The 13,491-nt window shown below is 41.5% G+C and overlaps 1 protein-coding gene across 3 annotated transcripts in view; it reads left to right on the top strand.

The window, feature by feature from the left end:
* Positions 1-13,270, top strand: part of LOC110525457 (spermatid perinuclear RNA-binding protein) — a 36,131-nt gene extending 22,861 nt beyond the window's left edge. For all 3 annotated transcript variants that reach the window (XM_036979592.1, XM_021605582.2, XM_021605584.2), the window contains 9 exons: positions 2,555-2,660; positions 2,773-2,856; positions 7,976-8,184; positions 8,624-8,788; positions 10,278-10,412; positions 10,589-10,729; positions 10,846-10,972; positions 11,767-11,817; positions 12,859-13,270. In XM_036979592.1, the coding sequence (XP_036835487.1) occupies positions 2,555-2,660; positions 2,773-2,856; positions 7,976-8,184; positions 8,624-8,788; positions 10,278-10,412; positions 10,589-10,729; positions 10,846-10,972; positions 11,767-11,817; positions 12,859-12,947 (1,107 nt within the window). In that variant the 3' untranslated portion in view covers positions 12,948-13,270. The remainder of the gene's footprint in view (positions 1-2,554; positions 2,661-2,772; positions 2,857-7,975; positions 8,185-8,623; positions 8,789-10,277; positions 10,413-10,588; positions 10,730-10,845; positions 10,973-11,766; positions 11,818-12,858) is intronic.
* The last annotated feature ends 221 nt before the right edge of the window (positions 13,271-13,491 follow it).

Here is a 13,491-nt window from a genome sequence, read left to right on the forward strand (position 1 = left end):
CTTTAACTTCCTGACTGATGTCTTGAGATGTTGCTTCAATATATCCACATCATTTTCTTTCCTCATGATGCCATCTATTTTGTGAAGGTCACCAGTCCCTCCTGCAGCAAAGCACCCCCACAACATGATGCTGCCACCCTGTGCTTCACGGTCTGGATGGCGTTCTTCGGCTTGCAAGCATCCCCCTTTTTCCTCCAAACATAATGATGGTCATTATGGCCAAACAATTCTATTTTTGTTTCATCAGACCAGAGGACATCTCTCCAAAAAATACTATCTTTGTCCCCATGTGCAGTTACAAACTGTAGTCTGGCTTTTTTTATGGCAGTTCTGGAGCAGTGGCTTCTTCCTTGCTGAGCAGCCTTTCAGGTTATGTCGATATAGGACTCTTTTTACTGTGGCTATAGATACTTTTGCTGCAGACATCATTGCCTCCCCGCTTAACATGTATTTTTAAATTCACGCTTGATTTTAAGGAAATCCCCAAGTTATGGAAATCTGCTTTTGTACTGCCTCTCCTGAAAGGTGGAGATCCTTCGCTATTTGACAACTATCGACGAATCCATATCAAAATTGTCTGTACTGTCAAAGGTACTAGAGTCCTTAGTTAGTAGGCAGCTTAAGGTCTACTTCCAAGAAAACAATATCTTAAATGGAATGCAATCAGGTTTTACGTCTGGCCACAGCACTGTTTCAGCAACATTGAAGGTTTTAAATGACATCCACTGTGCTCTTGATAAGAAGTTATATTGTGTCTGTTTTTATTGATTTGTCAAAGGCTTTTGACACCGTGGACCATGCTGTGTTAGTGCAAAGGTTGAAATGTTGTGGAATTACTGGTCATTCTCTAGATTGGTTTATAAATGACCTATCAAATCGTACACAATGTGTAATGGCGGATGGTTGTAAATCTGGGCCCACTGTTGTTAATTTTGTATATCAACAACATTGGGGATCTTATTGAAACAGTCGATGTTCATTTTTATGCAGATGATACTGTTCTTTATTCAAGTGGAAGTAGTTTATCTTTAGCTTTTGAAAATGCCCAAAGAGCATTTAACATCATACAACAGAATACAACAGAATCTGTATGATTTAAAGCTGATTCTAAATTTGGGTAAAACAAAATGCATGGTATTTTCAAATGCCAGTCATGTTACAAATCATGTCATTGCTACATTGTCTGGACATACTATAGAGCAAGTTAAAGTGTACAAATATTTGGGTGTGTGGGTTGATGATGAGCTGAGCTTCACTGTGCATGTAGAGAATTTGAGAAGCTCAAGGAAGCTCAAGCTGAAAATGGTATCAAGGAAGCTCAAGCTGAAAATAGTATTTTATTACCGGCATAAGGCTGTTTTTTCTTTTGAGGCCACAAAGGAGCTGGTACGATGTACATTACTGTCGGTTTTAGATTTTAGTGATGTTATATATATGCAGGCCTCAGCCACAACCCCGAGAGCACTTTAATCAGTGTATCATGCAGCCCTCAGGTTCATTTCAAATCAGAAATGTCTAACACATCATTGTGATCTCTACAGCGCTGTTGACTGGTCGTCATTGACCTTGCGTAGGCTTAAACACTGGTATACACTGATTTATAAGGCCATATTGGGTAAAATGCCATTTTATCTCTGTTCTTTTTTTAGTCAGGTCAGTAAATAAATATCAATTACGGTCCCATTCTGATTTGCTTCTAGCAGTACCAAAAATTAGAACAGGTCATGGTAGAAATAGTTTGTTACTTAGGTCCGTGGTCCTTGAATTCTCTCCTGAACATTTTAAAATGTGATGATCTAGTTTCGTTGGTGGAGTTTAAACACTTGATCGATGTATATATCATAGAAGAGTGTAATTGTTTTTAGGCCAGCTGTTTTTAGTCAAGACGTTTGTTTTTAATGTAAAATGTTTTTGTTGTACTGTATGTGTGTTTATAGTTGTGTTTAATGTTGTGTTAGTGTATGTAAGTTGTTTTGTCTGAAACATTGTTCCCTCTGCTGCTATTGGACCAGGTCTCTCTTGGAAAAGAGATGTTATCTCAATGAGAAAGTAAAGGTCAAATAAAAAATAAAGGGTTAAAAACACAATAATAAAATAAAGAATCCTGATCTTATCTCTCAGATGTAGGATAGACACTTCAGAAAACTTCCTTTTAGATCTGTTTTTCCATGTAGTGAAACTGTTAGCCAATGCTTTTGTATGGGCTAATGGCAGTAAGGTCAAATTAAAATGTTAATCTAATTCTTTTTCTTCAAGGAATCTTTAAATTCTAAATCAAATAGCAAAATGATCATTGGTATGACCTTGCTAAAACAATTCCATATAGCTTAGTAGTACCCCCCCGGCTTAGACGGGGGGGGGGGTACTACTTAGACTTAGACTCTTATGGGTTAAATACACACTTGATTGATATTTACATTTAATTAATCAGTTGATTACATCCTCGTAGGTATTTCTAGCATTACTCTTTCCTAGAGGAGTTGTGGGTGTGTTTGACTCGTTTTGTGCCCTCATTCTATGTGGTTTCATACTGTGTTTCTGCTGTGTGTTTCAGCATGCCCTACGTCTCCTGGCCTTCGGACAGCTTTATAAGGTTCTGAATATGAATCCTCTCCCTCCAACCAAACCCTCACACAGACTCTCAGGGTCAGACAAAAAAGGTGTGTGTGTGTGTGTGTGTGTTCACCCTTGAGTGTATGTGCTAGTGCGTAAACTCAGAGATCTCAGGTGGTCTCTGCCCTCCTGAAGGTGAATCCATACTTTGTTCCACAGGAACCTGCCGGAAAAGGCAGCATGAAGATGAACACACTAACGACAGACAACTCTTCAAGAAGATGAAATGCAACCTGATGGGAGGTCAGATTCACTGTTGCTCTGGCTCAACATTTCTGAATCCTTTTCCTCTCTACTTAGCCTGGAGAACAACTTGAAGTAATGTAGATGCATAGTATTTCTAAAGATCAGCCTATGCCTGTCGACCATACAGGAACTCTAGAATATAATGCTGGTACATTCCAGAATGTCATTACTCAAAAACAGCAGTCTCACACACAATTATCTATCTCTCTCAGGAAACCCTACCTACATTACAGGACACTCTACCTACATTACAGGACACCCTACCTACAGTGCACTCAAAGTATTCACACCCCTGGACTTTTTCCAAATTTTGTTACATTAGTCTTATTCTAAAATGTATACAAATATTTGTTTCCTCATCAATCTACACACAATACCCCATGATGACAAAGTGAAAACTGTTTTTTAGACCTTTTTGCACATTTATTATTTTTTAACAGAAATACCTTATAACTATTCAGACCCTTTGCTATGAGACTTGAAGTTGAGCTCAGGTACATCCTGTTTCCATTGAACATCCTTGAGATGTTTCTACAACTTGATTGAAGTCCACCTGTGGTAAATTGAATTGATTGGACATGATTTGGAAAGGCACACACCTGTCTATATAATGTCCCACAGTTGACAGTGCATGTCAGAGTAAAAGCCAAGACATGAGGTCGAAGGAATTGTCTGTAGAGCTCCGAGACAGGATTGTGTTGAGGCACAGATCTGGGGAAGGGTACCAAAAAATGTCTGCAGCATTGAAGGTCCCCAAGAACACAGTGGCCTCCATCATTATTAAATGGAAGAAGTTAGGAACCACCAAGACTCTTCCTAGAGCTGGCCACTGGCCAAACTGAGCAATCAGGGGAGAAGAGCCTTGGTCATGGAGGTGACCGATGGTCACTGACAGAGCTCCAAAGTTCCTCTGTGGAGATGGGAAAACCTTCCAGAAGGTCAACCAGCACTCCACAAATCAGGCCTTTGGAAGCCACTCCTCAGTAAAAGGCACATGACAGCTCGCTTGGAGTTTGCCTAAAGACTCTCAGACCATGAGAAACAATATTCTGGTCTGACGAAAAGAAGATTGAAGTCTTTGGCCTGAATGCCAAGTGTCACGTCTGGAAGAAACCTGGCACTATCCCTACGGTGAAAAATGGTGGTGGCAGCATCATGCTGAGGGGATGTTTTTCAGCGGCAGGGACTGGGAGGCTAGTCAGGATCAAGGGAAAGATGAACGGAGAAAAGTACAGAGTTCCTTGATGAAAACCTGCTTCAGCGCTCTCAGGACCACGATCCTAAGCATACAGCCAAGACAACCAAGAATGGCTTTGGACAAGTCTCTGAACGTCCTTGAGTGGCCCAACCAGAGCCCGGACTTGAACCCGATCTAACATCTCTGGAGAGACCTGAAAATAGCTGTGCAATGACGCTCCCCATTCAACCTGACAGAGCTTAAGAGGATCTGCAGAGAAGAATAGGAAAAACTCCCCAAATGCAGGTGTGCCAAGCTTGTGTTTTTATTAAATTTTTTTATTTAGCTAGGCGAGTCAGTTAAGAACAATTTCTTATTTACATTAACGGCCTACCCCGGCCAAACGCTAACCCGGAAGACGCTGGGCCAATTGTGCACCGCCCTATGAGACTCCCAATCACGGCCGGTTGTGATACAGCCTGGAATCAAACCAGGGTCTATAATGACGCCTCAAGCACTGAGATGCAGTGCCTTAGACCGCTGAGCCATACCCAAGAAGACTCAATGCTGTAATTGCTGCCAAAGGTGCTTGAACAAAGTATTGCGTAAAGGGTCTGAATACTTTATGTAAATGTGATATTTACATTGTATTAATTTTTTTAAACCTGTTTTTGCTTTGTCATTATGGAGTATTGTGTGTAGATTGACGAGGGGAAAATAAGGCTGTAACTGGGGGGGAAAGGGGGGGAAAGTCAAGGGGTCTGAATATTTTCCGAATGCGTTTTTTTGTTTGTTTTACAGGACACCTTACTCACAGGACACCCTACCTCTCACAGGACACCCTACCTACATTACAGCACAATCCATGTATTACCACCACCACCTCCCACTCTGACACACCTGTTCCCTCCCTCACTATCACTCCTCGTCGGCCTGGGCATTTAGATTAGAACACACCTTGAACACCTGCCGTGCTGATCTAGTACAGAATCAGAATCCTCTGTATAGAATTAGACCTAGAAAGTACTGTACAGAATGAAACTACTCAGTTGTTCAGAATCACAATGTACCACATACAGTTGAAGTTGTAAGTTTACATTCACTTACGTTGGAGTCATTTAAAACTTGTTTTTCAATCACTTAACACATTTCTTGTTAAACTATAGTTTTGGCAAGTCTGTTAGGACATCTACTTTGTGCATGACACAAGTAATTTTATAACTATTTTTTTACAGACAGATTATTTCACTCTATCACAATTCCAGTGGGTCAGAAGGTTACATACAGTGCCTTGCAAAAGTATTCGGCCCCCTTGAACTTTGCGACCTTTTGCCACATTTCAGGCTTCAAACATAAAGATATAAAACTGTATTTTTTTGTGAAGAATCAACAACAAGTGGGACACAATCATGAAGTGGAACGACATTTATTGGATATTTCAAACTTTTTTAACAAATCAAAAACTGAAAAATTGGGCGTGCAAAATTATTCAGCCCCTTTACTTTCAGTGCAGCAAACTCTCTCCAGAAGTTCAGTGAGGATCTCTGAATGATCCAATGTTGACCTAAATGACTAATGATGATAAATACAATCCACCTGTGTGTAATCAAGTCTCCGTATAAATGCACCTGCACTGTGATAGTCTCAGAGGTCCGTTTAAAAGCGCAGAGAGCATCATGAAGAACAAGGAACACACCAGGCAGGTCCGAGATACTGTTGTGAAGAAGTTTAAAGCCGGATTTGGATACAAAAAGATTTCCCAAGCTTTAAACATCCCAAGGAGCACTGTGCAAGCGATAATATTGAAAAGGAAGGAGTATCAGACCACTGCAAATCTACCAAGACCTGGCCGTCCCTCTAAACTTTCAGCTCATACAAGGAGAAGACTGATCAGAGATGCAGCCAAGAGGCCCATGATCACTCTGGATGAACTGCAGAGATCTACAGCTGAGGTGGGAGACTCTGTCCATAGGACAACAATCTGTCGTATATTGCACAAATCTGGCCTTTATGGAAGAGTGGCAAGAAGAAAGCCATTTCTTAAAGATATCCATAAAAAGTGCCGTTTAAAGTTTGCCACAAGCCACCTGGGAGACACACCAAACATGTGGAAGAAGGTGCTCTGGTCAGATGAAACCAAAATTGAAATTTTTGGCAACAATGCAAAACGTTATGTTTGGCGTAAAAGCAACACAGCTCATCACACTGAACACACCATCCCCACTGTCAAACATGGTGGTGGCAGCATCATGGTTTGGGCCTGCTTTTCTTCAGCAGGGACAGGGAAGATGGTTAAAATTGATGGGAAGATGGATGAGGACCAAATACAGGACCATTCTGGAAGAACCTGATGGAGTCTGCAAAAGACCTGAGACTGGGACGGAGATTTGTCTTCCAACAAGACAATGATCCAAAACATAAAGCAAAATCTACAATGGAATGGTTCAAAAATAAACATAATCAGGTGTTAGAATGGCCAAGTCAAAGTCCAGACCTGAATCCAATCGAGAATCTGTGGAAAGAACTGAAAACTGCTGTTCACAAATGCTCTCCATCCAACCTCACTGAGCTCGAGCTGTTTTGCAAGGAGGAATGGGAAAAAATGTCAGTCTCTCGATGTGCAAAACTGAGAGAGACATACCCCAAGCGACTTACAGCTGTAATCGCAGCAAAAGGTGGCGCTACAAAGTATTAACTTAAGGGGGCTGAATAATTTTGCACGCCCAATTTTTCAGTTTTTGATTTGTTAAAAAAGTTTGAAATATCCAATAAATGTCGTTCCACTTCATGATTGTGTCCCACTTGTTGTTGATTCTTCACAAAAAAATACAGTTTTATATCTTTATGTTTGAAGCCTGAAATGAGGCAAAAGGTCGCAAAGTTCAAGGGGGCCGAATACTTTCGCAAGGCACTGTACACTAATTTGACTGTGCCTTTTAAACAGCTTGGAAAATTCCAGAAAATGATGTCATTGCTTTAGAAGCATATGATAGGCTAATTGACATCATTTGAGTCAATTGGAGGTGTACCTGTGGATGTATTTCAAGGCCTACCTTCAAACCCAGTTATCTTTGCTTGACATCATGGGAAAATGAAAAGAAATCAGCCAAGACCTCAGAAACAAAATTGTAGACCTCCACAAGTCTGTTTCATCCTTGGGAGCAATTTCCAAATGCCTGAAGGTATCCCGTTCATCTGTACAAACAATAGTACGCAAGTATAAACACCATGGGACCACGCAGCTGTCATACCGCTCAGGAAGGAGACGCATTCTGTGTCCTAGAGATGAACATACTTTTGTGCGAAAGTGCAAATCAATCCCAGAACAACAGCAAAGGACCTTGTGAAGATGCTGGAGGAAACGGGTACAGAAGTATCTATATCCACAGTAAAATTAGTCCTATATCGACATAACCTGAAAGGCTACTCAGCAAGGAAGAAGCCACTGCTCCAAAACCGTCATAAAAAAGCCAGACTACAGTTTGTAACGGCACATGGACAAAGATTGTACTTTTTGGAGAAATGTCCTCTGGTTTGATGAAACAAAAATAGAACTGTTTGGCCATAATGACCACCGTTCTGTTTGGAGGAAAAAGGGGGAGGCTTGCCAGCTGAAGAACACCTTCCCAACCGTGAAGCACAGGGGTGGCAGAATCATGTTGTGGGGGTGCTTTGCTGCAGGAGGGACTGGTTCACTTCACAAAATAGATGGCATCATGAGGGATGGAAAATTATGTGGATATATTGACATTGTTCTTAAAATAAAGTGGTGATCCTAACTGACCTAAGATATTTTTTATTAGGATTAAATGTCAGGAATTGTGAAAAACTGAGTTGAAATGTATTTGGCTAAGGTGTATGTAAACTTCTGGCTTCAACGGCATACTTTTGATTGATGTTATTGAATGCCTGTATGGTCTCCATGTTTCCTCCTCCTAGTTCTGGACAGTAAGATGATGGACCCCAACCACCCCATGAATGCCCTGATGAGACTGAACCAGGTCCACCCGGGGCTGCATTATAAGCTGTTGTCCCAGTCTGGCCCGGTCCACACTCCAGTCTTTACCATGTCTGTGGACGTACAGGGCACTGTCCATGAGGCCTCTGGCTGTTCCAAGAAGACTGCCAAACTCAAAGTAGCACTTAAGGTAACAAACCTATTTCTGTAAATGTAACTTGAGGTTGGTGGCACCTTTTAATTTGGGAGAACGAGCTTGTGGTAATGGCTGGAGCGGAATCAGTGGAATGGAATATGATGCCATTCCATTAGCTCCGTTTTGGACATTTATGAGCTGTTCCCCTCAGCAGCCTCCTGTGAATGGGATACATGTTACGAGAGGATGAAGATTAACAGGTAGGACATGCAGAGGACAGAAGTGGATTTTGAACAAAGACGTAGAATCATCTGTACCTGTACTGTAGCACTGTGACACAGACAGTATTACATGGACTCATGGCAGATATGACAAAACTTTGAGGTGCTCTCTATCATGATAACACACTGTGTCCAAGTAAGTGCTGCTCCTCTAGATCTTACAGTGCATATTATTTGACCACACCTTTGTTCCTCTTGCTCATGGTCTCCAGGTCCTACAGGCTCTTGGTTACCCAGCTGGCTTCGAAGTGGACCTGGACTCCCTGAGTGCCGATGAGAGGTCTGACAGTGAGGGACGCAACCACAGAAGTGAGAGAAATGACAGAATGTCCACCAGCTCCAGAAGCAACTCTGTCACCTCCACAGACACATGTGAGGTAACCACACAACCGTCACACCGACAACACGAGGTAACCTCACAACCGCCACACTTGGGCTGGGCGGTATACCGTATTTTACTATATACCAGAAGTGATGCATGGACCGGTTTGGGTTTTTACTTTACCTTCTATAACGTTATTTAAATGTTTGGTTTGTTAAATGTGATATGCGGTGTGTAACTTCCATTTTTATAGTTTACTCCGCTACTTGAGTCATCCCTCTCTCTCTCTCTCTCTCTCTCTCTCTCTCTCTCTCTCTCCACTCTGCTTTCCACGCAGACCTACTAGTCCCACCCCGTCACTCAAGGAGTGCATTTGTTGTTGCTTGACCACAAGACACTTTTGTTCAGTCTGCATGGTCAATGCAGCACATGCAACAATGTTGTTTCCAATTTGATCTTAATATAAATCCACAAGCATTCTATAAATACAATATTAGTTTGTGTTTCTTACATCTGCTAACAGCTAGTTTGTATTTTCTTATTAAGTTAAGCTAAACCGTGTTAGCCACTAATGATAATTGCTAGCTAACTAGCTAATAAAAGTACTGAGTCAGAGCAAACGAAGCTAGCTGATAAAGCCTGATACCAGTGCTGGTGGAGGCCTAAATCAGCATGTTGTTTGTGCAACAGTATCTTATAAATCAAAGAGTAATAGGCGAAGCATGAATATGTTGGCTATATGAATAAAGATTTCATGTAGCCAAAGATTATAGGGTCCCCTAGGAAACACAGAACATCACTTTGGTTCCTACCCTGTCACAATAACTCGTCCATGGCATTTTAATTCGTTGTCATGTCAAACAACACTGTATTCAAAGTGCCCACTATTATTTATATTCTAATTAGAGTTATAAGAAACATTTTATATTTCCAGGATTCCAGAAGTTCACCCAAGTGTTTTGATGCGAGTCGCAATTTCAACATTTGGTTAAAAATAAGGCCTAGTATTTTTGCCCGTATTGGGGCAGTGTGAAAATTCTCAAATGAGTGCAGGAAATGCAGAAATTGATGGAAATGCAGGAAATTATTTTAGATTGAATTGAACTGTATAAAACAATCATAATGGAGAAAGACCCATTAAAATAATTTAGAATAGATGTGTTGCCACCCAAGGGTCACGCACTTCTCACAAAGCAAGTGTATTACTTTTATTAATCAAAACATAAAATACCGTAAAAAAGTTGAAAAATATCATGATATTTTTTGGCCATCTCGCCCAGCCCTATATCACACTAACCGCACGAGCTAACCACACAACCGTCACACTAACATGACAACCTGTTCTGTCATAACAGCATTTGAAAGCTCATTATTCAGGTCCAGATTGTCTGACTTTCATTGTGTTTGCTTATAAGTGAGAATGATGTTAGAAGGGTGTACATCCCGGATTAATGTTTTGTGTGGTTCACCGACTGGACTCATCCCTAACATTGCTCAGTTCAACTATACGGGGGTAGTGATTTCCCCCATATTATCATCCCTAGTCCCGCATCCCAGGCCCTCTCCTCACGCCAGGGGGCAAGAACCCAGTGATGGAGCTGAACGAGAAACGCAGAGGCCTGAAGTATGAACTCTTATCAGAGACTGGCGGCAGCTACGACAAACGCTTCATCATAGAGGTCTTTATCCACACACACACACCACAGCCTTGCACCTGCTTGACCTTTCACTTTACATCATTTATCTGACTTATCTAAAGACAAAAAAATGAATCTAGAGCATTGCTATTTCACTGGGCTGTGAAATGGCCCTAGTGTAGTTCTGAATGATTGACAGTGTGTGGTGTGTACTGTAGGTGGAAGTTGATAAACAGAAGTTCAGAGGCTCTGGGCCCAATAAGAAAGCAGCGAAGGCTAGTGCTGCCCTCGCTGCTCTGAAGAGACTCTTCTCTGACTCAAAAGACCCCCACAACAAGACGAGGGGGCCCAGGACACCGGTGGGTGGACAAACATCACTGTCAGCACATCCATAGAATTCACATTAGTCGTGCAGCATACGTCCAAATGTCTGGAAAGGTGACGCCATAACCGTAATGAATGTGTGTGTTTGCAGGTGAAGAGAACTGTGTCGTCAACCGTGTCTATCCCAGTCCATGCCCACAGCAGGCCTAGAACCAGGCCAGTGATGCACAGAGCACCTTATAACAGCGCTCCACCTACCCATGGGTACCTCCCACCAGGTAAGACCCGGGGCTTGGTGTGTAAGTGCGGGGTCCGTCAGGTTTGGGGTCAAATTCATTTAAATTCCAATCAATTCAGGAACAACACTGAAATTCCATTTCTCTTCAATGCTTTAAAATTGGGAAGTTTTGGAATTTGGTGAATTTTCTGAATTGACTGGAATTTAAATGGGATTGACAACAATCCTGGTGTCTGTTAGGTTGTTGCTATACACTGAGTATATAAAACATTAAGAACACCTGCTCTTTCCATGACATAGACTGACCAGGTGAATCCAGGTGAAAGCTATGATCCCTTATTGATGTCACTTGTTAAATCCACTTCAAACACTGTAGATGAAGTGGAGGAGACCATTTAAAGAAGGATTTTTAAGCCTTGAGACATGGATTGTGTATGTGTGCCATTGATGGTGAATGGGCAAGACAAAATATTTAAGTGCCTTTGAATGGGGTATGGTAGTAGGTGCCAGGCACACTGGTTTGTGTCAAGAACTGCAACGCTGCTGGGTTTTTCATGCTGAACAGTTTCATGTGTATCAAGAATGGTCCACCACCCAAAGGACATCCAGCGAACTTGACACAACTATTACAAGCATTGGAGTCAACATGAGCCAGCATCCCGGTGTAACGCTTTTGACGCCTTGTAGAGTCCATGCGCTGACAAACTGAGGCTGGTCTGAGTACAAAAGGGAGGGGGGGCGCAACTCAATATTAGGAAGCTGTTCCTAATGTTTGGTATACTCAGTGTAGAAGTACTACTCCTGTAACTCAAGTTCCTTGACCTCTGTTTTCAGGCTATGGAGCTCCATTTGGCTATGGTTCTGCAGCTCCCTTCCCTGCCTATGGTAAGCAGGGGCCAGCAGCTACTAGACCGTGTCATGCATGTGCTTGTTGTTCCACCTCACCTTTCCATTTCCTGATTTCTTAATGAGGGTGGTCAGACATAGAACAGTCAAATGTGAGATCAGTATTATATCCGCACTTTTCCATTTTTGATCTCTTGACTGGTACAGTCCACTTGACTGATACACAGGACTAGACTATGTTCTAAGTTTAATTTTAATGGATAGACTACATTTAAAAAAAAAATTTTTAAAAAATCTTTGTAGGTTTTTGCTCGAGAATGCCCTCTGTTCTACAATTGTCCCGTCTTCCGTCTCGCACCACGACTCTGATTTAGGACGGCTGTTCACCCCCATGTGTACAACTTAGACAGAGACTTTAAAAAATATGATTCCAATTGTCCCGTCTTCCGTCTCGCACCACGACTCTGATTTAGGACGGCTGTTCACCCCCATGTGTACAACTTAGACAGAGACTTTAAAAAATATGATTCCAATTGTCCCGTCTTCCGTCTCGCACCACGACTCTGATTTAGGACGGCTGTTCACCCCCATGTGTACAACTTAGACAGAGACTTTAAAAAATATGAGTGTTTTTATTTTATATTTTGTATAGTTTTAGTATGATATATTTTTAAGGGTACAAAAATACTTGCTTGAATGCACTGTAAAATCGATCTTGTTCAATGGATATTGATTGTCCATACATTTGTTATTAATTACGTCTTTTGTTCCTAATCTATACATTTAATTGGTTACTTGAGTTTGAGACATATTTTGAGATAAATAATATTCATTTATTTTGTTCAATTGTATATCATTACTTCTTGCCTAATGTTCTGAAATTCACAGCTAGACCCAAGTCACCACTTTTTTTTGTTTTAAATATCCTCTGCAATCCTCTCATTCTTCACCTGATCCAACACAGCAAATCCTGACCAAAAATGGCGTCATGTCTACTAGTGTGTAACACTGATTCCTACAGGCCACGGTCGTAACTAAAGTCTCTCTGCTCCCTCCCCTTCTTTCTTCCTCTCTCTGTAGGTGGTTTGTACATTGACAGTGCCTTTTACCAGCCACAGACAATTGCCACTCCTATTATCATTCACCTGGGTCCTCAGGATTTCTTCTGATCTCGCAGCCAGTGGGGGATGACTTGACATTTTGAAACTTCCCGTTTCCTGTCTGACCAGGCTTTATCTACCTTACTAAGGCTGTCCAAATTCTCCACCCTTTTCACGTATTGTGCAAGTGCACACAAGGGTAGAGAATCAGGACCCATCTCTCTGAGCAGACATCAATCCAAGAATGAGAAGAAGCACAACATTGTCAGGGTTGGAACTTTCCAGTGTGTTGCAATACTTGACAATCTTTTATATCTACTTGAAATAGTGGAAATGTGCTGTTTTGGAATGGACGTTGCATAACACTGCAATATTCGTGTGATATAAACTCAGCAAAAAAAGAAACGTCCTCTCACTGTCAACTGTGTTTATTTTCAGCAAACTTAACATGTGTAAATATTTGTATGAACATAAGTTTCAACAACTGAGACATAAAATGAACAAGTTCCACAGACATGTGACTAACAGAAATTGAATAATGTGTCCCTGAACAAAGCAGGGGAGGGGGGTCAAAATCAAAAGTAAGTCCGTATCTGGTGTTGCCACCAGCTGC

The sequence above is a fragment of the Oncorhynchus mykiss genome, chromosome 6, assembly GCF_013265735.2.
Source record: "Oncorhynchus mykiss isolate Arlee chromosome 6, USDA_OmykA_1.1, whole genome shotgun sequence".
Lineage (NCBI taxonomy): Eukaryota > Metazoa > Chordata > Actinopteri > Salmoniformes > Salmonidae > Oncorhynchus > Oncorhynchus mykiss.